The sequence below is a fragment of the Microcebus murinus genome, chromosome 12, assembly GCF_040939455.1.
Source record: "Microcebus murinus isolate Inina chromosome 12, M.murinus_Inina_mat1.0, whole genome shotgun sequence".
Taxonomy (NCBI): Eukaryota; Metazoa; Chordata; class Mammalia; order Primates; family Cheirogaleidae; genus Microcebus; species Microcebus murinus.
The window spans coordinates 58928920-58954856 of record NC_134115.1 but is presented as its reverse complement, the minus strand read 5'-3'; the positions used below and the strand labels follow the sequence as shown (position 1 = coordinate 58954856).

Genomic DNA, 25937 nt, shown 5'->3' with positions numbered 1-25937 from the left:
CAGCTGGCCACACCATTCTCTGCCCAGTGGCCCACGGAGGAGATGTGATGGCAGAAAACAGAGAACAAAAGGATATTTTCTTGGCTTTTGCACTTCAAAAGCCTAGGCCCTGAGGGGAAGAGAAAAGACTTAAGGCATAGATAAAAGATTTGGAGGAAACATGGAAAGTGAAACTAAGGCTTCTTCACATCCATATTAACAAAAAGGGGAGGAAGAGAGAGGAGGAGGGAAGTAGTGAGAGTACTGGCACAGAAAGTACCCAAAGGGAGGGGCCCTGGATAGCTTTGCAGGATTTAACAGATGGAGCAACTCATGTCTTGTTTGTCAAGTAAAACCCAGAACAGAACCCCAGAGCAGAAATGGCTTCCGGGTGTATCTGGGTAGCTGAGGCCTCGGATAACCTCAAGGGTCTTCTCATGTGGCACAGATATGGTGGAGAGGACCTCAGGGCTGAAAGGTTGTACAGAGGAGAACAAGAAACATCCTCGTACCCCAGATGACCTGGTGGGGCCTCTGACTGGGGACCAGGTGGAATGATGGAAATTTCAGGGGACAAATGAAGTATGGACACTGGTGACCACAGAGAACACTCCCTTAACATCTTGGCATCATGTAAGACCTCAGAACTCAGCTATGACCCTTGTGGAAAGAGAAGAAACCCTGAATTGACCAGTGATCTTCTCTGGCACTCAGGAAAAACAGGGGCTCAAAATAGAAGTTATATTCTTGTGTTATTTCTTGTACATCTGAGACGTGCACCTGCTACTCCAATTTCCTGGGATCTCGGCTTCCTTCTGTGTTGGGTGTGGGCATCACAAGGGAGGTTTGTCTCACTGATGTAAACCATTTCAGCACGTGCACACACATGCACACACCTCCACTATTGCACACTGACATCAACAGGAATTGAGGAACAGGCATTAGGAAGTGTTTGGAAATGAACGCAGGTGCCATGAGAGGGAGGCAAGTGCACACATGGTGGGCAGCTCCCAGCGGCTCATTCTGGCTGGGCTCCCATCACCCCTGCTGATTTCCTCAGACTCCCTCTCCCCTGCCACTTCCCCACACCCTTGACCCCAGGAAAGAAGGCAGCACACAACCAGCACAACTTCATTGGAGGCACACAGATTCCACCTGCATCAGCTCAGAACACCAGCCACCCCGGCCAGCCCCAGCTCCATCCGTCCCTATAATCCCTCCTCCCCAGCACAGCACAGCCCAGAGGCCACCCCTGGGAAGGAAGCCTGAGGCCAGAGTTGCTGAGCCTCTGGGAAAATCTGGAGACTCAGTTTCCCCAAGATGGACTCCATTTCTTCTGGAAGGATGCCATGTTCCTGACAGGGTTTTGTCTCCCTGAGAAGGAATCCACATCGTTAGGAGGGTTCCATATTCCTGGGAGGGACAACTTGGTCCTGAGGGGGCTCTGTGCCCTGCATAGGCTCCAGTCCTTACAAAGGACTCCATGGATGCAGGAGGACTCCAAGCCCTCAGGAAGTTCTCCATGTACTGGGAAGGGCTCCAGGTCCCTGGAAGAGTTCTATGTCCTTGAGAAAGACTCCATGTCCTCAAGAAATACAGCTTGTCTCTTGTTCCTGGGAGGGCTCCATGTCCCCAGGAAGAACCCTAGCAAGGGTTCACATCCCCCCAGGGCCAGGCCCAAAGCCCCTCTCAGCTGGCACAGATGCTGCTGACAGTGGCCCCTCCTGGGCCCACGAGGCCCAGCTCCTCCTGCTCATTGATGCATAGCTGGTAACCACAGCCCCGGGCCCGGGCTCCAGACGGCACCCGGCGGTCAGTCTTGGCACGAGGGGGCAGCAAGAAGCCCACGCTGCCAGCGATGAGCATATGCCAAATGCTATGAATGTAGAAGTAGTTGTCCCTGGTCTCCACAAAAGCATAGAGTAGGACGGCACTGCCTGCAATGAGACTGCCCGGGCACAGGTAGAAAAGCCAGCGGCGCCACGTGGGTGGGTAGCAGTGTCGGCGGCGGACGCTGCGTACTGTCTGGGGGAGGCAGAGAAGTGGGGCTCAGGAACACAAGGCCCTGGAACTCAAACCAGAGCTGGTCACCCTGGGGCTTCCTCTGAGCCCTGGTTGTGACCTAAAGGCACCTGCCAAGACTGGAGTGGGCACTGTGAGCAGCAGGTGATGATGACAGAGTCCAAGCCCACCTTAAATTGGGGACCAGATATCCAGGGCCCTAAACCCAAGTCCTATTGAGATACCCCCAACAGCCCTCCCCACCCTTACCCAGGCTGTGGCCAAGATGCCCAGGGCGAAGAGACTGGGTCCAAGCAGGTTCCAGAGTCCATGCCGGTCAAGCTGCAGTGCCATGGACAGCAGCATAGCCCCCAGCAAATACAGCACCTAGAGAAAGAGAACTCCAGGGCTGGACTATAGCCAGGCAACAGTACTTCCGGGGCTGGGCCAGGATGGCAAGAGGCACTCAGAAATGCCCCTGGGGAGAGGTCAGGAGTGGATTTCAACAGACTTGGCTATGGTTGTCCCCCCGGGCCCACTCTGGACTGACCTGCTTGACCACGGGCTGCAAACGAGCCATGGCAATGACAGTGACCCACACGGACATTAAGGAGCCCAGGAAATCACAGAACTGCAGCACGTCGTAGTCCATGATGCAGAAAACCACAATGCCTGGCTGGTCACAAGCATGATAGAACTGGAGGAAGAAATGACGGAAATTGAGAGAACTTGAGGCAGAGGTCCAGGTCTACAAAACTGGAGGAGGAGGTCACAGGGGTGGTGTGCTGCTGTCAGAGAAGCAGAGGTCAGAGGTCACAGGCAAGAAGAACTGGGAAATGCCTGACTCTTCTACTCCTGAGAAGAATGAGGTAGGGAGGCCTGGTCTGCTTCATCAGCTGTATGTATCTCGCAGCTCTGACCTTGGTCCTCCCTTTCCTCACCTTCCTAACCTTTCTGGAACATGCTGTGGAGCATGCCAGGCCAAGGGTCCAGATAACTTAAGCTGAGGCCAATTCTATCTCCTCACCACCGGCCCAACCTATAATCCCCAGCCCTGGCCCAAACTCTGGGCCAGCCCACACCCAAAAGCTCCTCTCCATGTCCCAGCTTCCCCTGATAGCTCAGACTCTGAACAGGGCTTCAGGACTTATACTAACTGGCCCTCTTCATCACCCCCACCCAATGTGGGCATGGGGCTGCACAGTAAGAAAAAAGGCAGTCCCTAAGGCCATGGAGAAAAGCATGGTACTCACACCATGGGGAAGAGTATAGAGAGGGGACCGTGTCCACCTATGCCACCCCTGTGGAGAACACAGCAGAGTAGACTATTGAGGAGGTTCAAAGGGGATGCAGGGGACACAAGTGGAACTGGATCAAGCTATACTGGGCATCCAAATTCAGGAACCAAGGTCTGCCATAAGCTCCCCTTGGTCTGTGGTCCCAACCCATGTCTCTCTGGACAATGCCATGGCTTCTGGCATCCTGCATTCTCTTATTCATGTAAAGGGTTGTCCAGGGATAACCTGTGCTCTATTTATCTTAGAACATTTGCTGTCATCTTTCTCTGAATTTCTAAGTAGAATTTATGTGATTTCAGTACTTACTGATGCCAGACAATAGGAACATGCATGGTTGTAAGGATGTCTTTGGCGCAAAGATGATGAGAACACAAATCCCTCTGTGGACCCTCTAGTGATCATGTGCCTTATGAGCCCATCAAAAAGAAAAGATACTGGATAGGACGTCTGAGGACAAATGGCTCCAGATTGAGAACAAACATCACAGGGGCATGCTCACTCCTCTCATCTAACATCCTCTGCTCCACGTCAGGAAGAATGGGTTGTTACAGTGATGGGCAGGGTTAAGAAAATGAAAAGGCTACTACTGGAGAAAAAACGTTCTGACCTATATAAACTTTATGAAAATCTACTCATTGGAGCTGACCTTGAACCATGTCAGCAGACCTTAGGAGATCAAAAAAGGTTTCTTAAGATTCTATGACTCAATCTTGATCTCCGTCCCCAGTATGTTACCCCAGGTCCTCTGGGAACCATGGCTACTAAAGACATCTTGTGGCAGGAGAAACAAGTTAGTTGCAGGCAGGGTTGGGCTAAAGTACATCAGGCTGAAATGAAGCTTGGGCAGAAGACTGAGTGCTGTGGCATCCAAAGGTGGCCTTTGATGTGGCTTGATCATTGATGGATGGGTTCCTTTGGGCACTCCTTTCAGCCCAGGTCAGTTTATCATCTATTAAAAGGCAACCCTAAGTCACAAGGGTTCTGATCCCAAAACAGAGGTAGCTTTATAGACCTCAGTGAGACAGGTCTCCAGGCCCTCCAGAGGCATGCTCTTGGGTTGTAGGTAGAAGGCAGGGATATATGGTCCATAGCTCGGGAAAGAAATAGCTGAGCAATACCACAAGCCCTTCACTCACTGGCAGCAATGGGGTCTTCATAATTTCTGGAAAGAATGGAAATGGGAGAAAGCAGTCTCCTGTTTGAGTGAATTATAGTTGAGAATGAGAAGGTGGGGGTAAGGTCAGGAAGAATGATTCAGGAAAAGGAATATTATAGCCCAAACTCATCTCACAAGCAGACACCCAACCTTAATCAAATAGCATCCTCTACCCATTATGGAAAAGCAAGAGGAAAAGTGAACCAGGTTCATTATGAAAACTGACAGAATTCAGCCCAAATGTAGGGTTGCCCCCAACAGAACTGGAAAACACACCCAAAAGTCAGTCTCTAGAGACAAAGGATGCAAAATAAGTTGCTCTTGTTTCCTTTGACCTTATTAAAGATTTCATCTGGTTGTTCAAATTGCAAAAGTTATAACTTCAACAGACAAAGTTGGAAAGGGAGAAGTTAGGACCTTAGGAAAAATAAAATAAAATGAAAAGGAAAATCTAGGGATATTAATTGGCACTGGGAAACTCTGAGTTTCATTCCTTTAAATTTTAAGCTGTAAAACTTAAACGTGGGTGCCTACCTTCTCTTTTCCTTCACTTTGGAGATAAAGAATTTTTTCCCTACAGGATGAGACTGCCTAAGAATGCCTAGACTTTTGAAAAGGCTTGTTAGTTTGGGAACATGGTTGGTTCCTTCATAATATATTATTATTAAATTGAAAAAATAAGTTCTTACTGGGAAATTTTCAGAGACTTTTCTTGTGGGTCCATATCAGCATTAGAATTAATGTTTGAATATGCCTAAGAGATTTTTTTCAATTCTTTCTTTCTCTCTCTTATATATGCTGATTCACTGGGAGTTAATTTAGTTCCTAAACAAATCAATATTTTGGTCTTTTTCTATTTTAGCTATAGGAAATTGATTGTTCTCTGCCTCTAAGACCAGACAAAGTACTATGGGACACTAAATTATCCAATACTGTTTTATGATTTGGGTTTTATTTTAAAGCACTAATTTTGCACTTCAGGCTTAACCAAGGATGTGGCCCATGTGCCTGACTTCCAAGTATATAAAAGGAAATGCCCAAAAGGTTCTGCAAGAGGAACTTACAATAAATCCTTCAATCTCAGATAAGAGAAGATATATATCAGCAGGAAAAAGCAAAGCTGAATCACCAAATACTGAAGACAGATCTAGAAGAATAATTGAGGGCTGACTATCTCCTGGGAATTTCTCTATACTGAAAGAAGAGAAAAGAAAAATGGAGATACTGTCTCTGGAGAGGAGAGGTTTTAGGTAAATCATCTCACAAATATTATATATCTGGTTATTTCCCAACTACACTAAAAGGTCAAAGAGATTGTTTAAGGTTGTGAAAAATCCACAGGGTAGAGTTAAAATTGCAGTATGAGGGGATTGTTCCACTAAAAACTGTGGGCTAATTTTTAGATTGGTATTTCTTTTGTCAACAGTAATAAAAAGTAGTCGAAACTACACAGAAAAATCAGGGAATTTAAGAAAAGAAATTTAGACTAGAAACTGGCTCCTATTCCAATCTAAGTTGATCCAATCTAACTCCCTCAGGTTTGGTCATTATTTATGAAGTAATTTGGGAAAATTATCCTAAATTGTTTTTTTTCCTGTGGAATTTTATATTTTTATAGCTATATTTCATCTAATGCTCCAAAATGGGGCATCCGGGCACCAAAGAATGTAAAACTGTACATGCAAACATATTTAATCAATGCAAAGACTGGAATATTTGCACTTGGGAGATAACAGAACTTACTGTTGCTGTCTAATTTTCTTTTTTCCGCTCCCATTCTCTTGGGAGCAGTTATGGGAGTTTGCCAAGGGACACTGAGAATTACTTGTGACAGTCTGAGGAACAGCAGAGGTCATGAGAAGGTGGGCTTGCAGCCAGGATGTCAGCAGTCAGCAAGGAAGGCAGATGCGGGATCTGATTCTAAGGGCCTGAGCAGCACTGTGAAAGATACGTGGCTTGGCCGTATGGGTTAGAGCTGCACAACCGAAATGTTTGACACATTTTCCCTGATGGTTTTTTATACTTGCTTTGGTTACATTTTCTTATCTCTTGATTGGTGTTTATAAGAATTTGGGGAGAGCCAATAAACTAAGGTCATGTGTTTCTGTACATAATCTAGGATTTATGAGAAACTGAAGTCAGGTTAGAAATTTATCAACGCATGCTCACTGCCCTGGTGCGAGAGGAGCAATGTAGTTTAGTGATTACACGTGAGGCATCTGGAGTCAGCCTGAGTGAGAACCTTGGCCCACCAAGATTGTACAGAATACTCGCCTTCTACTTCTTGCAAAGTATTTAACTTTCCCTCATCTATAAAAAGAGATAATAATAATTATCATGCTATTACAAGAATTAAATTAGCAGTGTCTGACACATAGCATATATTCAGTAGATGCCATTTTGCTGTTATTATTACCTGAATTGTTTGGCTATATATAAAATCAAGTGCTAAGTTTCTAGCCTGTTTTTGTTTTTTAAATACATCTTACATTTGTAAACTCCTGAATTAAAAACCTACTGTCTGCTCCTATGTCCTGGATAGGAATAGATGTGCTACTCCCGGGTAAAGACTGTCCTGAATTATTTGGAGACAAGGAAGATAACTGTCATCTACTGTCCTGGTACTGACAGCTGCAATGTGACCAATGGGTCCTTAAATGGACCCTGCTGCAGAATGAAATAAGTCTTAGTAAAGAATGGCCAAGGAGGAACAACAGGGAAAACTGGAAAACCAGCAACTCTGTGTTTTGGCTCATGCTGAGAAAGAGCAGGAGTTAGAGCAGGACTTAAGGCAACACCTCAAAGCCAGTAGCTTTTCCTTATTCAAGAAAGTGGGAGCTCCTTATGTGACGCCAGGTACTTGAGGCTCTCCCAGTGTTTCTATTAAGGGGAAGGTCTTTTTTCTTTCAGGTTGATATGTCACTGTATCTAAATGATGAAGAGTCATCTAGCAGCGAACACTCTGGAGCCAATGCCTAGGATGCTCGTGTCAAGTCCAGAGAATGAGCATGCTCTCCCCACATGCTCCAGGCTCCTGACACATAGGTGCTCTTACTAACAGTGAATCACATTAAATCTACATGTAGCCAAGAGTGGGCTGGTGGAACAGCTGTTGCTAGAGAATTTGATGAGCCACAGTATGAAGGGCATCTGGCAATATGAAAGTGAAAGAGTCTAATATAAAAATAGAATGAGGCGTATTTGCAGAAGGCCTAAAAGGAGCCAGCCAAGCAAAATTGGAATATGTTCTTCTCACCCAGCTTAAAGGACCAAGGTCTCTCTACGCAGCATGGTTAGAGCCTACTCTTCTTCACTGTGGATGAATCTCTGGGAGGACTCGTGACCCTCGGTTTCAGCACATTTGTCCTCTGCTTTCTCCCAAATGATAAGTAGGATTGTGTAATTTGGACATATGTCTGATCTAGTAATGCTGGATGCCAGAGAGGCATGTCTTAGTTTCTGTGACATCCTTGTTGCCAAGGCATGAGGACAGTCTGAATCCATCTAAGAGTTATGCAGTCCCACAGGCAGACACTGTACATCACAAGATGCTGAGAACCCAGAGATGAGATGAAAAGACCCCCAGATGCAGTACCTCAAGGAGAAAACAGTCTACCTAGGGGTTAAGTCACATTATAGACTCACTTCTCTACATTTCTTTATAATATCTGTGATGCCTGCTTTTAGCTCTTCTGATTATGGAGGAGTGAGAAAATACAAGTAAGGGATTGTGGAAATTCTGTAATGGGAGTAGAGAGGTTTAAAATTATATTAATCTTCACCAAAGGAGGCTGGCCTCCTTTGAGCTGGGATTTTATATCATACTGCTACTTCTCATAATGCCTCAGGACATAGTTGAGTCCAAAGAGTTTCTCAGGACTCTGAGAATCAGACTGTCCTATCAATTGCCAGACAGATATCCCCTCTATCTTCCAAAGGATGTCATGAGAAACCAAGGAGGCCCGGTGACTGAATGGGGGGGGCACCATTTCATAGGATAAGAATCAATATGTTAAAGATGCAGAAGTCCCCAGTACAATGGAGAACATGCCAGGGTAGCTAAGCCCTCACATCATGAGATAACATGATCAGGGTGAAGACATTCCACACAGGTGCAGATTAAAGTATAGATTTCCTGCCCCCACACGAGAACACAAAGGTGTAGACACAATTCCATACTGTAGGACAGTTTCTCAGCCAGCGTGTTGAGTAAAGGTCTCCTGGGCCCTCAGGGTGGACAGAGTGTGAGGCAGCTGGAGACCTACACTAATTATGCGAAGTTGCAAACAGCCGTGTTTATTTACCCCGCCGTGCCTTACAAAACTTACCCTTTTCTATGCATGCCATGATAGGTTGGAAGCACTGCTGTGGAAGACACCCCCAGACCCATGGAGAACTTGACTCTCACCCATCACCATGGAAAAGGACACAGTGAAGACAGAGCAGCCACCACATACCGTGGAGAAGAACATGGTGAAGGTGTAGACAGCCGCTTCCAGCACATATCGGCTCCGAATGGCCAGGACCACAGGTGGCAAAAACATGAGGTTGCTCAGGCAGAGCAGCAGTGTGGACAGCAGCTGGAATCCATAGGAGAGCGCATCCGCACTGTCGGTACAGCCCCAGCCCCGCCACCCTGCGGGTAACAGGTGGGGAGCGCACGGGAGGGAGAAGACAGACGGAAGCCATGGGTTCAGCAGACACTTCTGCTCCTGGCCTCTTGCCAAGCCAGATGCCATGGGTATCACCCTGGCCCTGCGCTCCCATTCTCTCCAGACCTATCCCTGATTCAGGTTGGTCCTCCCCACCCCTCCCGCCTGCCCAGAGACCCACAAGTCCACTCCTGCCAGGCCACTGAGGCCACCCCCGAAGCCCACACGGCCCACTCCTCGCCAGCCCGCTCACCAGCCTTGCACTCGCAGGCCGCGTACAGGTAGTTGTGCGTGCGCAGCAGCTTGCACTGGCCGTAGGGCCCGCAGTCGTCCACGCACGGGGAGAGGAAGGTACGCAGCCGCACCTCTGCCGTAGCGTTGCGGCACCGCACGAACCTGTGCACACACGCAGTCACCTGGGGCCCCAGGCCGCCCCCGCCCGGCCCCGCCCGGCCCCACGCAGCTCACCGAGGCCCCATCCCGCACAGGGAGCGGAGGGCAAGGAACCAGGTCCCTGTTTGCGGGAACGGGATTCGTAGCTTGGCCACCCTGGAGGTGGCACTGACAGAGAGGAGGAAGCCGGCCAGGGACTCTGAAGGGAGAAGGGAGAGGGGACAGTGAAAAGGCGGAGGAGTTAGTGTTGGGTCAGGACCCAAGGACCCTCACCCACACGCCCCCACTTCCCAGAACCCCCATTCCCGCTTCCATACCCCCACCCCCACTTCCTGCCGCCTCCCCTCCCCTTTCCTCACCCCACCTTTGGAACAGGTCACTGCTGCATCCCCCAGGCTCAAGGGCACCTCGTGAGTCAAGCATCCGAACACTGTCACATTTTCCTGGTGCACGGAGCTCTGGGGAGGGCAGGTATGGAGGTGACCACCACCACCACCCCATTCCACCCTCCAGTTCCAACCACCACCATCACCCCCCAGACTCCTACACCTGTTAACTCACACAATGCACAGCCCATTCCTCTTGGGCTGTCCTCACCAAAGCTGCTCTCTCTCCTCCAGCCTTGGAACAGAAAAACTAGAAAACACCAGATCCTCCACAGCAGAAATCTTTCAAAGACTAATGAGAAGGCACAGACCAATTCTGAATCTTTTCTTTGGGCAGAATTGTTTCAATTCTATCCAAGCAAGAGAGAATATCCTCTTTTTTAGTATTATCTAGCTTGGGGGGGGAGGGTTGCTGGATTTAGAAACTGTTAAATAGTTATGGACAAAGTAATTGTTAGGTTTCCCATCACCTTCACCCAGACCTGAAGGCAGGAGTGTAAAGAAACTCACTCCTCCTTGGGTGAAATGATCCTAGACACAGAACGGTGGTAACAGAATGCCCAAGAGATTAAATGTAGCAACCTGGCTGGGATTAAAAGAAACCAGATATCAGCAAGAGTAAATGTAAGGGGTTGTCTACAAGAATGAAGGTAACAGGATGCCATACGCTCACCTCATTCAAGAAAGATTTGAGGCAGCTTATTCAATATATAAAACAGTATAAAAATAAATGCATGAGGGAAACTTAATCAGGATAGGAAAATAAAGTCTTCCCTAATATGGGCCACATATTTGATACTGACTTCTAAGTAACCAATGCAAAGGAGGAAAATTCATGAGTATTTGAGATAAAAGTTAATCAGAGTTTCTGGAGAATTGTAGCATCCAAAGGGGAGGTTCTCAGATAAATTCTCATTGAAGGAGCACTGAGTTGTCATGCATCCTGTCCTCAACCACTGGAGTTACATACAACTTGCTTATAATTTCCCTTAATGCAAACCCAGAGCAATATGCCAAAGTATTAATATTATTCAGTGAAAGTCATTCTAGGAGAAAGCTGGAAAAAAATGTCCTCTAGCTATGCAGTTCTCTGATTCAAATATCCAATCTGATTCAAGAGAAAAATAAAAAAATTGGAGGGAAAGATCAGAGCAGATGTGCCGATGTATCTTTCAGAACAAATAGAACAGGCTGTCTGCGGTGTGTGGCAAGTGTCATGGCATACAGACAGGTGGAACAGAAACATGCTCCTCAATGGGAGTGGACAAGAATGTAGAGGGGGAAAGGGGAAAGGGCTGCAGCGGGCCTGGGCCTCTATTCTCACAGTACGGAGGAAGAGAGAATGCAGGTGAGGCTGTCCTCTAATTTGGGGTCTATAGTTTCAAGGTCAAATCAAGACCTCACTGTCATTGCCCAAAGGTACGGTAATAAGCAGACACAACGTGCATACAGTCTTAGCCAGAACAGAGAGAGAATTTGAGTACAAAAATAAGGACCATCTTCAGATTGAAGAGCCAGCTCTGTCCTGACTTAGCAGGACCACTGGAAAGTTTGAGCCATGTCCCATAAAAGACCACATCAAACCATAGACCAGGCCTCAGATTGGTTGATGGGAAAGTGGTCTTTAGCAATTAGAGCTGTTCAAACACGGACTGCACGGCCTCAAGAGGTGATGAACTCCCGTCACAGGAGATATGCAAGAAAAAGTGGACAACTACCCTAGAGAAAGGCTGTCAGTGAGTGGTAGGTGAGCCTACAAATTTGAGAAAACTCAGACTACTCTGACTTGACCATTCATAGCAGAGTCAATACTCAGAGCATGTTTGTTGACCACAATTGGCCTCATTGTCAGGATGGGCGGAAGTAACGTGGACAAGCTTCCTGGAAGAGGTAAGGGCCCCCGCACCCCTGACACCTTCCCCTCTGAGCTGTCCCCCAGGGCACCTCCCACTGTCCACAAAGAGTACCACGTTGAGCTGGAGCTCCAGGCTGAGGACGCCTCCGCTGTCCAGCACTGGCAACAGCCTCAGGGCGAACACAGCCGGGCGCTCAGGGGGAAGGGCCACGCTGGGGCCGAAGAAGATGTAGAAGTGGACGGAGAAGGTGTCCAGCTCGTTGCGCAGAGTCGGGCGCACTGGCCAGCAGTGCTCAGGTGGCGACGTGGCCCCAGGCCCTTCCACAGGAGTTCCAAGGGATGGCGGCTCAGGGGGCAGTGGCTGATTGCCCAGTGACTGGGGCATGTTCATGGCAGCTCCAGGAACTAGGGCACGGGACAGGCTGGGCTGCGGGCACTCTGTGAGCAGAGGAAACCAGAGCTGAGGTCTGCAGCCCTCAGAGCCCTGATCTGACTCATAACCCAGATCTGAGCCAGACAAGATTTAGCAAAGGGTGGGGAAGGGTAGAATTAGAAGTCAATGTCCCTTGGGAATGTAGGGCATCCATAGTCACAGGGGTTTCCTAGTGGTGACAGCTAATGTTAGGTCATGTTGGAGGGACCCAAGGCCATCTGTCCCTCTCCAAGGGCAGTGAAGACACTGTTGGAAGAGATAACTATGATGGGCTGTCTCACTGCCTCATGCTGGTTTTGGCAAGGACAGTATCCCAGAGGTCCTGGCTGTCCCTGCCTATCCTAGGAAACTGAAACAGAGATTAAATCAAGGAAAGTAATGAGGTCCTTTAGTTATACCAAGTCATTTGAAAAAAAACAAAAAATGATCTGAAGGCCTTCCCATGACTTGGAGCTCTGAGTGGGAGGACTTCAGGGACTGTGAGGGAGCCTGGGCACAGGAGGCGAGATTGTAGGGATGTGGCTGAGGGTCACTGAACACAGCCACCCAAGTCACTTCCCAGCCATGGATGTCTGCACAGGCTGGGTGGGTGGGGCAGATGTGGGGTTCTGACCTTGCAACCGCACACACAGCTGGAAGCGGATGGTCCTGCCAGAGCCCCGGGATGGTGTTTCCACACGCACATAGACCCAGTGTCCCCAGGGGGGCAGTGCCAGCTCCAGCTGGCATACGGAGGCACTTCCACAGGCCACAGAGCTTGAGTTGTGCAGGGGTGGGGCCTTGGGACGTAGGCGGAGTGTCAGGGGACAGGCAGACACGCCTCGGCCCCCCACACACACCAGCTGCGCTGAAACCCTGTACGTGAAGCTGGGCACGAAGACCCTGGGCAGAGGAGAGGGTGGGGGTAAGAAAGGACAAATAGAGTGAGAGGAATCCAAGGATGAGGGAAATGCCAGGAAGAAGGGGCACAGAGAGGGCAGGAGACACAGGGATACAGCAGGCCTTGCCAGGTCTTTCCCTCTGGGAGAGGGGGAGGCAGAGATCCTGCCCACCCTGGGGGCTCTGGGTCCAGTCTGGCCAGAGGGAGAGCAGGACCAGGCGGGCAGGCAGGCTGAGAAGCCAAGAGAAGGAAGAGGGAAAGGGCCATGTTTGGGGAGTAGTCGACTTACTTGTACAGGGCTGAGCGATTGTGGGGGGAGAGGGTTTGCTCTGAGGGACGGCCAGGAACCAGCACAGCCACGTCCAGCAAGCGCCGGACGATCAGCTGCGGCTGAAGCAGGTACTGACACTCATCCTGGAGACCCTGAGACAAAAGCAGGAGTGGTGGAAGGAGAAACAGCAAGGGTGCTGCTAAACCTAGGCAAACAGAACCTGCTGGACTGGCTAGGGAGGAAGCCCCTCTGGCCTACTGCTCTGATTGAGGTCTCTCTGAGCTCTGGGTCCTTCCTGCCTGGGCAGTCATTTCTGATCACCTCTGTCCTACCCCAGTCTGCAGGGTCTGTGGGCTGTTTCTGGATTCCAGTGCAGGCCCTCCTGACCATAGGCCTTGCCCGTCCCTTACCCCAGTCCAACCCCTCCTCCCCGAGCATTCCTGACCAGCCCCACAGCACTATAATCTTGAACAAGCCCATTCACCCAGCAGGGCCCCAAGAATTCAGAACACTAGCTCTTTGGGGGGTGTTGGAAAGCTCCTTCAAGGCCTCCTGTCCAACCCCCTCCACTACCACCACCAATCAGACCCTTTATTCTTTTCATTCCTCACCCTACACCCTTCCAAGTGCTTGAACACCCCTGATGAAGGCCATTCATGACCTCCCAGGTCACCTCCAGACTATCAGCAGTTTGAGAACACGAACCTTGTCTTATTTTATTTTTGTTCCTCCGCACACAGGACCTAACAGAGAGTGCACACCTCACAGATGGATGTTTGCTGAATAAATGAAGCAATAAACAAATCGGCCCAGCTGGGGGCAGCTCTGACCTTAATGACACTAGACCCCAACATCTTTGACTCCCCTCCCTCCACGCTGCCCTCAGGGGGCTCCCCCACAGTCTGTTCCATCAGCCTCAGACTATTTCTGCTCTTACTGGAGAGCAGAAATGTCTCCCTGGCTTCTCTTCCCCTGGATAAACCCCTCTTCGGCAGCATTTGCAGCTATAAAAGCCCTAAAAACCTCACATTTCAGAGGAGGCAGGGGCTCCTAATTAGGCTTCTCTGAACTTCTGGACAAATGGCTTTATGCTGGCCCAGCAAACCAGAAGCCACTATTCACTTATGTGGTTATCCTGACCAGCATACTCCAAACTCTGTTCTGGGACAAAAATTCCAGGCCCTGACATCCCACTGAGTTCCAAGGCATGGAACAAGTCAGCCAAGGCACTGGCTTCCAGCAAAGCTCCACAAGGCTGGAAGGGGGTCTGTGACTTTTGTTTCACTGTAGCATCAGTGCCTAGCACACAGCTGGCTCACACCAGGTGCTAAAGTAGCTGTTGGGTTAAAGAAGGGTGTCAACAAGTGGGCCCCTCAGAGAGCTCTTGAACTGACCTAGCTGCTCAGAAACTTCCATCTCTGATATCTAAAGCAGATTCCCCTTATCTTTGGTGTCAAACCCTAAGGACCAGAAATACCCTCACAAGTCATGTCATTGACCCCATCTCCTAAGGCAGGAATCACCACCACAACAATATTGCAGTGAATGAGTCCCAAGGGTAGGGGCTCACACTTAGGAGGTGGCCTATCTCCTGGCTAGACAGTCCAGGGGAAGAAACATTTTGCTCCACGTTTTGCTTATGGTTGACTTAACCAAAGGAGCAGTGGACATGACCTGTCTGATTAAGATGTGCTCCTTGCTTAAACTATATAACATCCACATTCAGTCCCCCTCTCTTTATGTGGTGAGAGTGCTCTTTATGTGGTAAGAGTGTTCCGTCAGTGTATACCAGAGAAGTACAGGGACCTTCACCTTGTGATGGGGCCAGAGAAAGGCCACCAGAAGTCAGGTCCTCAAGAGCTGCCAAGGAAGAAGCCAAGCAAAAGAGTCCAACCTGAGTCAACAGGCTAAACCAACATCAGCCATCATAGAAGGTATAAGGCCAAAGCAAGGAAGCTCAAGAAACCAGGAGGAGCAAAGGTGAGAAGTGGATGGGATACAGTCTGAAAGATCCTGGAGTGGAAGGCAAGGTAGATGGAGTCCTAGCATGTCCTCATATGGGTGGGCTCTGGGTTTCTTTAGAAAGGCCCAAGTAGAGTGGCCAGTGCCAGGCTCTGGGTGGGGCTTGCAGACTGGAGATGCCTTCTCTGTGGGAACAGCCCAGGACCCAGCAGAGCCCCTGCCCACAGTCAGCCAGCACCAATCAACATGGCAGTAAATGAGGGATGGATGGACTGCAGGGAGACCATTTAGGGCCACTCTGGTGGCCCAGGAGAGAGCTAGGGGAAGGTTTGCTGAGAGTTGAAATGGGGAGAAGTAGGTACTTTCAGGTCATGCTTTAGAAGTAAAGTCAATAAGACTTTCTCTCTATGGACTGGTTGTGAGAAAATAGAGGATAAAGAGAAATCATGGATAGCACCTAAATTTTGAACTTGTGCAATTGGTGGATGACAATATCATTTACTGAGAAGATGATCACAACTAGAGAAAGAAGAGGCTTGAACTAGGAGAAGTGAAATGGGAATTGAAGAGTTTTTTACTTTTAGCTTCATTTTGGTTTGTAAATACTAAGTTTGAGAAATTTCTTAGATATCCAATTGGAGATCTCAAGTAAGCAGTTTGATATAAAGTCTGAGATTCAGAGAAATTAGGACTGGCTGAATACTCATGGAAGGCATGAACTTACAGGTGGGATTTTAAACTATTGTGCCAGAGACACCAAGCAAGAGAATGGAAAAATAAAAAAGAAGTTGCCCCAGGACCAAGCACTGGGCCACAGCAAGTATAGATCAGGCAGAGGAGAAGCCAAATGACACAGAGGAGTGAGCAGTGGGCAGGAGGAAAACCAGATAATTCTGTAAAGTCACAAAGGCCAAAAGGAGAAAGTATTTCAAGAAAGAAATATAAGGAAGTAGTTAAAAGCTAGGCACTAATTAACTCAGGAAGACAACTGGGGACTGGAAGGAGAAGGGAAAAGGAAGACTTACTTTCCACTGTATGCCTTTTGTACCTTTCAAATGTTGTACCAGGTGCATATATTACCTATTTGAAATATAAATGAAATAATTTAGATGGAGGAGGAAAGGCAGAAGCAGCACTCACTATCAGCAGATTGTAACCACTTCAATTGAGATACTAAGTCATGCTTGGTGCTAGGTGGTAGGTTCAACAGAATCCTTTCTTCTGTACATATTGCTTCTTTGCTTTCCTTGCAGTTGTTTTTCATTATTTTACCTACTTTTATTTATTTTCAAATCTGAGACCTGGGAAGAGGAAGGTTCAAGGAGAACCTGTGCCCCGGTGTTTGGGAGAACTTCCCCCTTATGAGCCATCTGGGTGCCAAATGGTACCCACAACACAAAGGCCAGCCCTGCAGGGCAGACTGGCAGCTGGGCACCTCAGAGTGAACACATGCTCCAAGACAGGAAAGACAAGGAGATGGAGACATGGGGGCAAGAAACAAGTGGTTGACAGAACCAAGGGGACAAGGAAAGGAGGAGAAATTAGATCAGTTTGTGACACTTTGAGACGGTGGCAGAAGGGCAATAAAAATTCGCTAACCTTCCACCACATGCCAGGCTATGTGCTGGGCTCTAGGAATATGTAGACACAGGGTCTAGCAGAAGCACTGGACTAGAGCTCAGGGATATGGCCTGGACTAAATAAGTCACTTCCCTTTTACCACCTTTCAAGGCTCCATATACACAAGGATATAGTTCAAACTTCTAGGTCCTTCATCATCTGGCCTCCTCTCACTCCTTCACCTCCCTAACCCCACCCCAACACCTGGCCCACACTGAACCACTTCAGCTCCCCCTGCTTACTTTTGGCCCATGCTACTCCCACCACCTGGAGTGCCATTCCCTGCCTTCTCAACCTCAGGCCCCACTGTCTAATTGTATCCTAATACCACCTCCACCACGCTAGCAAGCTGAGTTAGCCATCTCTCCTTTAACCTCGTAAAACATCTCCTGTATCCCACTAATATACATCTTATGACTCTGTGTCCCCAGCACCCATCCCAAGGCCTGGCACGGAGCAGGTACAAAAGGACTAAGCCCTAAAGGGAGATCTAGGCTCATCCCCAAAGCCGAGGCAAGCCCTAGAAACAGCACTGCCTTCTTATCACTGGGATTCTGTAGTCCCCACCAAAGGATATCCCTGAACCTACACAACTTCCTGTGTTTGCCAAGCCTTAAGGAAGTCAGAACCATGGGTACAAGGAGGAAACAAGTTGAGAAGATGGAGGAATCCTCTGGACAATGAACCCAAAGCCTCAAGTCTGGGAAACTAACCAAGATCTGGAGAACTTAAGAATGTCTAGAGGCCCATATAAGATATTCCAGAAGTTAATCAAATTCTTAGAAGAACCAGACACAAAATCCTTACCCTATCAACCTCTAGAACAGGCCTAACTGAAGAGCTACATCTCTCATCATGTCCAGACCCACTGCCACTCACAGGCAAGTGGGGACTGTGCCTTCTTCTCTGTAGTCTCACCATGTCCCTGGGGAGCTCTGCTGGACTAGTGTTCCAGTTTTAGCATCAGGCCCCCAGGCGCCACTTGCTGTATCTAGATGCAAATGGACATGTTGGGCTTCGTTCTTTTCTCACTGCCCTGCTCCATTTGGGCACTTTGAATCACTGTTTAGGTTTTGAGCAGCCTTTCTCTGTACTGCTACCTCTGATTCACCATTGTCCCATTCCGGCAGCCATGAGCAACCCTGACCACTCCCAGCTAGGCCTCAACTCCCACAATCCCAGCCCAGGGCTAGGCCCCAGGTTCCTCCAGCTCACCCAGAAAGGTTTTTGTATAACTAGGGCAGGGCTTCACGAGGGTTTTCCCTGTCAGCTCTTACAAAGTAATAAAGGATTAGAGTTGGGATCAGGGACAGGCTCATTGGGATTTGGCCAAAAACCTATGAAGTCATTCTTTCTAACAGAAGATCTCTTAGTTCTGATGAGAGCCAAGGCCTACCTAGAACCTAGAGCCTTTTCCAGGTGAGCTCCCAACATGCTCTCATCCAGAGGTTCCCAGGCCTTGACAGGAGTTTTCTCATAGATCACTCTCAGGAAAAACAGCCCTATCCCCCTGAGGCCTAGAGATGCCACTTTAGCCCTAGCAGTGCTGGGCACTTGTCCTTGTGTGTCTCGGCCCATTCAAAGGCACTGTTAACACCTGCTCTGAACACTGGGCCACAGCAGGAGGAGAAGAGGTGAGTGTGACACAGATACAGAGTCCCTGCCCTCAAGGAACTCAGCCTGGGCTGTGCGCAGTGGCTCATGCCTGTAATCCTGGCACTCTGGGAGGCCAAGGCAAGAGGATAGCTCAAGGTCAGGAGTTCGAAACCAGCAAGAGTGGGACCCTGTCTCTACTAAAATTAGAAAGAAAGTAATTGGCCAACTAAAAATATATAGAAAAAATTAGCCGGGCATGGTGGCACATGCCTGTAGTCCCAGCTATTCAGGAGGCTGAGGCAGGAGGATCACTTGAGCCCACGAGTTTGAGGTTGCTGTGAGGTAGGCTGATGCCACAGCACTCTAGCCCAGGCAATAGAGTGAAACTCTGTCAAAAAAAAAAAAAAAGGAACTCAGCCTGGAGATATATCCAACTCAAATCTACACTTGATTGGGAATTTCTGCCCCTCTCAATTCTCAATGACCAAACCCCACTAGCTTTCTTGTTCTACAATGTCCTGTGCTTTAAGTCCCTACTCTACTTGTGGTTGGTCCTTCACCCTTACCACAGACCCCACACATGGCCATTCCACTCTGACAGTGGCCAGCTCATCATACTCTCCTTCTCCTCCAGTGAATGGGAGTAGGAAACTTCTAGATCCCTTCGCTACAAGGAGGGAGTCTGGCCTGTGTAACACATGAGAGTGGCGGGAAAACATTGTAGCATTTCCTTCCCCTCCAAACCAGAGAAGCATCATGACCTTTGAACTTGCCCTTCAGACTTTGACAACCTCTGCTCTGTGAAAGCAGTGCCTGGGTAGTTGATATTTAGAGGAAAGGGAGGTGACAGTCAGATGAACACCAGCTGTCCAAAGCCTCCTTTTAACAGGAAAAGGCTTCTCTTATGGTGTTCCATAGGTCATGAGGAGCTGCCTGAAATTGTGATGGAAGAGGAATGCATTCTCCCGGATGCACTAAAGATTGAGCTGTGGCCTAAGAGAGTCTTCAGAGCTATCGTCAATCAAGATGTAGACTAAGACCAGTTCTGGGTTTGTGCAGATTTGACCAGTCCATAGCTTCTGACCACCTTGATTAGCCCTTGTGCCTTCCCATAGGAAGGGAACCTACTCCCAGTGCCAGAGCCTCTGATTCCAGACGATTGGCATTCCCCTCAGCTTACCTGGGCCCACTATGCTCCCCTAAGGCTCCCAAGTTGCCTCCTGCAGATCGTGGCCTCTGGCCCACCAGGTAACCTGCTGGCCTCTAGCCATGTCCCACCTCAGCCACCCCTGTGCTGTTGCCCACCCTGGCACAAAGCTGGTGCACCAGGGAGCCTGTGGAGGGAATTCAGCAGAGATGGAAGGGCAGCTCTGGCCCCTCCTGCCCTGGGCAGTGTCAACCCACCTTGACGGAGATGTGGCCGTGGGCCTGGGGAAGGTGGGCAGCCAAGAACCAGTCCCCAGGTAAGGGGCTGCTGACGTTAAAGATGCCTGAGGTGCGGTTGGGCAGTGTCCAGCTGAGAGTCAGTGAGAAAACCCCAGGCACAGCTGTGTCCCCTGGGAAATGTGTGTGCAGGGGATTGATGACAGGGGGTGCCCCGGACCGGAAATACCTGGGGGACCAGAATTAGAAGAGGAAAAAAGCAGGCAATGGGGTAGGAGGCAGGAAATGGGGAAAAGAAAGGAGAACTGTCACTCATCACCAGTAAAACAAGTGGATTCCCTATACCGACACATATAACAAAGTGGTTCCAGGTCAGAGGTCAGGCCATAAGGGGTTACAGGTCAGCTCAGGCACTCACACAGTCATACAGTAGTCAGGAAGTGGTCAGAGGACAGAGGTCATGGCCCTCACTCAGTCACACTTCAATCTGGACAGGGGTGGGGTCAGGGTCAGGAGGTCAGTTCAGATACTCACAAAGTCACACTTTAGTTTAGAAAGTGGTCTGGGGTTGGAAGTGCAGGTCAGGAGGTTAACTCAGACACTCACACAGTCACACTTTGGTCTGGGCAGTGGTCCCCAAAGGTTCCCCCCTGCTCCTTGAAGATGATGAGATTCCAAACAGCCAGGAACGTGTCCTCAGGAACATGGAAGTGGAAGAGCTCGGTGCTGGCAAAGGAGCGGAAAGGACTCAGCTTGCGGGGTGAGCAGGTGGAGTAATCAGTCAGGAAAAGGCCTCCTGGGAAGCAGGAGAAAGAAAGGAGCAGGACAGGACAGAGGGCATTTCCATTAAGCAACAGGCATGCCAGTCTTCTCAGCAATAGCACCAACTCAACAAATGTTCTCTGAGCCAGCAACTGGATCTCGTGCTGCCCTGGCCATCATCTGGCTTAATCCTTACAGTGACCTAAAAAAATAATAACCTCTTTTTACAGATAAAGAAACTGAGGCTCGAACCTAGATCAAACTGAAGATTCAAACCTAGCTCTGTCTAAATCCAAAACCAACACCCTTTCTATGACAGCTGCCCCTCACTTAGAAGCCATTTTCTCCTCTTACCAAGCCTAACAACACAGAGGTGTGGAAGGGGTGTGTGTGTGTGTGTGTGTGTGTGTGTGTGTGTGTGTGTGTGTGTGTGTGTGTGTGTGTGTTGGCACAGACTCCTAAGCCACTAAGCAGGCTAGAACTCCACCTGTGGAGCCTGGGAGTCAGTATGGAACTGTGTGACTTTCTTGTTTATTTTCTTCCCTTTTCTGTTCCCCTGTGGTCAGGAGCTGTAAAATCCCTCAGAAGCCTCACAAGAGCTGTCTGTGTGCTGGCTCAGGGCAGGAGAAGGGAGGGAAAAGTGTGGTGAGGCTGCAAGGGGCCTGCTTGGGTGGCAGAAGCAAGGACAGGAGCTGGCAGGCCACCATGAGAGTCCCCAGGAAAGGAGAGTCATCAGGCCCTCTAGGGTCAGAATGTGTAGAGGGGAGAGGCCGTTTCCCTAGAGGGAAGTCCAGGGAGGCAGTCAGTTGGTGACCCAGTGAAATCTCAAACCACTTGGGAATATTCAGAGCAGGCTGGGCTGGGAGGCAGGGAGGAAGTGGTCATCTCCAGCTGAAATGCAGAGATACCTGATTACGAGTATCAGGGGTGAGCAGAAGTCGTGTTGGCAGTGAGCCAGGCAAACACATGGAGGTAGAACTGCTGTAATAGTGCAGGTAACCCAGTAGCTCAGCAGCATAGGGATAGAGGGGCCCAAGTGGCAAGTGAGGTCCCCAGAGTAAATCTCTGGGGAATCTGACTACTCTGGAGACTTCAGACAAGCCCCAGAGAAGCCCAGGAGGATGTCTCCAGGACAGGTGAGAAGGAGGGCAACTCAGCAGCTTCAGGACAGGAGTAAGGGAGACCCTGGAGGCGAGTTTTCAGGCAAATACGAAATACCCAAAATACCCAAATAGGAATACCCAAAGGCTTAGCTAGTCTGATAAGACTAGCTGCAGAGTCTCCCCCTCTGCAGATGGGAGAGAAAACTCCAAAAATGAAGTGTTTTTGAACTAACAGAGAAAGGGAAAAGGAGGCTGCTGGAGGAGGAGCACTGTTTAGGGTTGGCCACACTGAACTGGAGCAACCTCAGGAGTCACCCTCCGGGAAGCTGCCCTACATAAGTGGAAGCCATTGGCCCTAGACTGGCCTGTGCTCATGCTCAAAGGCTGTGTTTACACCCAAGGACAAGTCTGTCAAGCTCAGATCACATGATCAGTCTAAACTGTCAGCAAGGAAGACCTGCCACCTTACAAGCTGAGAACTGCCCAGAAACCCAGAGAGGCTCACAGAGCCTGAGAGAGATGAAGGAAATGGAACCAACTGATGGGTTTCCTAGGAGCCCTGGCTGGGATAACTGGGGAGACAGAAGGCCAAGAGTTGAACAGCATGGATACTATTGTTAGAAGAAATTAGAACATGGAGCACCCCCCGCTGGGTTAGGGAAGGGCTGCTCTGCCTCAAAGCTGGTACCAAGGATGGCTCATCTGATCAGTCATTGCTACTGTTAGGAGAAATGTTGGTCAGTCCCCTCAGTGCAGACTCTTGGGGAGCTAGTAAATGATTTTTGGGAAGTATGGATTGACAAGCACAAAGATCTCTGTGCTTCAAAGGATCATGGTAGGCCCTGGAGAATTGCAGAACTAGCTAAGCCATCCCCAAAGTGGCCAGGGGCTACAGAGGTCACAGAATAGGCTAGTGGGATAAAGGAGTGAGCAGGAGCTGAGAATTCTGGGAGGACCCTGGAAGAAGTTCTGAAGGCAGATGCTTGAAAAAGGGTCCACAACCCAATTCACCTTTGGTTTCAGATTTGAATGGAGCCTAACGGGGCTGTGTCCAGAGGAAGCATGAGTAAAGCTTCTGGACCAAGCTCAGAAGAACCTTTCTTGGAGGTCCCAATATTTCTGTGATGAAGCTACGGTGATTCCCTACCACCACTCAAAGCACACACACGTAAGCACATGCACACATAGGCTGAGGCTGGCCCTGCTAGTGACAGCACTAGGTAGAATAAAAGATCATTTTTTGGAGTGGCAGGGCATGCCTGGGTTATCAACTGCAGTCAATTAAGCCTTAGGAAAAGACCCTGTGCTATGATGGTCCTGCAACACTGCCAGCCTCTCCTCAGACAAAACTCAGCACCACCATTAGGTCACAGAGCACCCCGCGCTCCAGGCCACAGTGGCCAAAGCACTGACTATTAAGAGAACTGAGAGCAGCCCTGCCTACAGTTTGGCCTATTTGGTACTCTTTCCCAACTTCATTACAATTCTCCCCAAAGCACCTGAACCTGCTTCTGGGCAATTGTTTTTTTTATCTACAATTTGCAGCTTTACACTCTCTACGGCAATTAGTCACTCTCCTTCCCTAGCCAGCCCAGTGCTTGCCCAATGGGATCATGAACAAAGAAGCCATGATGGCAGGGATGGAAGCTACAAATTGGGCTCAACAGTGTGGACTCCCCCTCATCAAAACTGAAAACCTGACTGGCTCTGCCTCCACTGAGTGACCAACTTGCTAGCAGCAGTAACCAATGCTGAGCACCCCCATGGCTCCTTCCTGCAAGAAGATTAGCTAGGGGTGAATGAATTACTTACATATGTTGTGGGAGGCACCCAACATTGCCTTAATCTGAGGAACTATACTCCTCTGAGAAAGGGCCCACAGCCCCATCCACTGCTCCAGGGATCTATCCATATGAGGAGCAGACAGAGCTAAAGAAGAATGTGCATGGGCCACATGATGTCCCCTCCTCTTCACACAATAACAGGCACTCAGAAGATACACCAGCTCACATGCACCACACACACATACATGTGTCTACACTCACCAACACACAGCATGTACACATGCGGCATATGCCAGCATTCCCCCAGATCCCTCAGTCAGACACAGACGCATTAGTGACCAGGCATCTCTGCAGGGGCTGTGACCTTGGTTGTGCATTGATCTCCTAAAGTTTGTACAATGAACCAGGCCCTCAGGGCTCACTGGAACTCACCCCCGACCCCAAGCTGCTCTGTTAGCTATTACTGCTCAGACTCCATCAGGTACATCTCCAGCCTATCCAGAGTGACACCAGTCGTGGCCAGGGGCCAGGACCATGAAGACTACAGTTTTTTCATGATAGGGCCATTTTTATGGTACATCCCCTAGACCAGGACCCCCTTCTCCTCCCACATTCCACCCATTAAAAAATTGGACCTCTCCCTCTCCTAGCCAAGTCACTCTCTCACCGGATGGTGGCCCTTGGCTGATAACTGACAAATGAGGAACAGTTTGTGGATGAAGCCACCTTGTGGGCAGACAGGGGAAGAGAGATGTTGTGCTTTGAGCTTTTCCCTACTCAGGTCTGTTTTCCTATTAGGCATATATTGCAGCGCAAAAAACCCACTAGTATAGGGTAGGAATTAGGAAACCTCTTTTTCTAGCCCCAGCACAGATATTTACAAGCTGTATAACCTTGGACAAATTGCTCCCTTGCCGAGCCTCAGTTTCCCCATCTGTAAAATGGCCTCTGAGTTCCAACCCTGCTCCAAAAGTATCAGTACTTATTCCTAGGCAAATCAAGCTTCTTTGGAACAGGACTCATTACAAGAAGAAACTCATTATAACATCAGCTAATCTATGTCCATCTGTTTGCTTCATGTTATCTTCAAAACTGTTTCTTAACCTTGATTGAACACACGCCCAATATTTCAAAGGTTTAGGCTGTATCTTCCCACACTGGATTAGCGGCTTCTGATGTGGGACTATGTCTCTCCCATCAAACTTTGAGAGCAGAAGCAAAGCCCTCAAGACTTCCCTTGGAAAGCAAGAGTCAAAATGGGGTCAGGATAGACACCATAAAAGAAAATCTTGGAGTCTCTGTCCTAGTAATTATTAACCACCTGCTGAGCCTCAAAGCCAATCACCATTCTTCTGACCCTGCCAATCCCTTTGTTGTGTAAAACCTCTCTCCTCCCTATATCTCCCCACTTGCTCCCCAATGACCTATTTGCCCAGGTCCCACCTCTCTTGTACCTCTCCAGCCCACCCCTCCCTGCCAGAACCCCATTCCTGCCTCAATCTTTCCTGCTTCTGCACTCACCAGCCCCTGGGCCAAGGACAGAGAACAGCAACAGCAGCAATAGGGCTGGCGGCAGCTGGAGCCCAGACCTGAGTCTAGGCTGGGAGAGGGGCAGAGTATGAGAGAGGGGGGGTGCTAGTGGGAGAGACTTGGGTAAACACAGAGATGAGGGTAAAGGCTGAGATAATGGGTTGGGCTGGGCTGGGCACTGGGGCTTGAACAAGGGCAGGGGGTGGGATGGCAGGAGGGGCCGTGAGGGGGACTGGAGCAAGGGCCGGGGTTGAGCCAGGGCCTTAAGTAAACACTGGGAACGGGCTTGGGACAGGGACTGGGCTGGGATTTGTGACAGGGAGTGGAACAGGGGCCGAGTCGGGGATGGGGGCCAGGTCAGGGGCAGGAACTGGAAGGGGGGCTTGGATTGGGACCCAGGCCCGGGCCGGGGCCGACCTGGGGAGCGGGGCGAGGGCGGGGCCGGGGGCCGAGGCCCGGATCGGGATAGGACGAGGGGCCGGGACAAGGGCTGGGCCATGGCCCGGGGCGGGGGCGGGGCCGGACAGGCCAGCGCGGGGCGCTCGCAGAGCTGACCCGCGGCTCCGCTCCCCACCCCCTGGGGGTGGCCTCCGGCGTCCTCGCGGGCCCGGGGCCGGGGCCGGGGACCTGGGTAGGAGTTCAGGCCTGGGCGACTCCGGGCTGCGCTGAACCGGCGATAACCAGGCCCCGCGGCGGCGGCCTCGGCCTGACGTCGGCGTGACGCTCCGCCCCCGGACCGGTTGGACTGGTCCCTCTCAGTAAAGCCCACCCCCTGTCCTATTCTATTGGCCTCTAACTTAGTCCCGCTGGGCCCGGAGGACAGACAGACTCCGCCCCGGCCCCGGCTACCTGAGATCCTGCCCTTCTCACCCCAAGCGCTGAGGCCCGGTGCC

General features: G+C 49.9%; 1 protein-coding gene across 1 annotated transcript; it reads right to left on the bottom strand.

The window, feature by feature from the left end:
• Positions 1-1095: 1095 nt before the first annotated feature.
• Positions 1096-25721, bottom strand: TMEM8B (transmembrane protein 8B). The gene is made up of 13 exons (XM_012769977.2): positions 25036-25721; positions 20472-20661; positions 19887-20094; positions 13323-13456; positions 12767-13035; positions 11833-12158; positions 9844-9937; positions 9555-9678; positions 9340-9482; positions 8892-9070; positions 2531-2677; positions 2251-2367; positions 1096-2004 (listed from the first exon to the last, which is right to left on the bottom strand). The coding sequence occupies exons 1-13, from the start codon at positions 25541-25543 to the stop codon at positions 1669-1671; spliced, it is 2775 nt and encodes a 924-aa protein (XP_012625431.2). The 5' UTR covers positions 25544-25721; the 3' UTR covers positions 1096-1668.
• Positions 25722-25937: the final 216 nt, after the last annotated feature.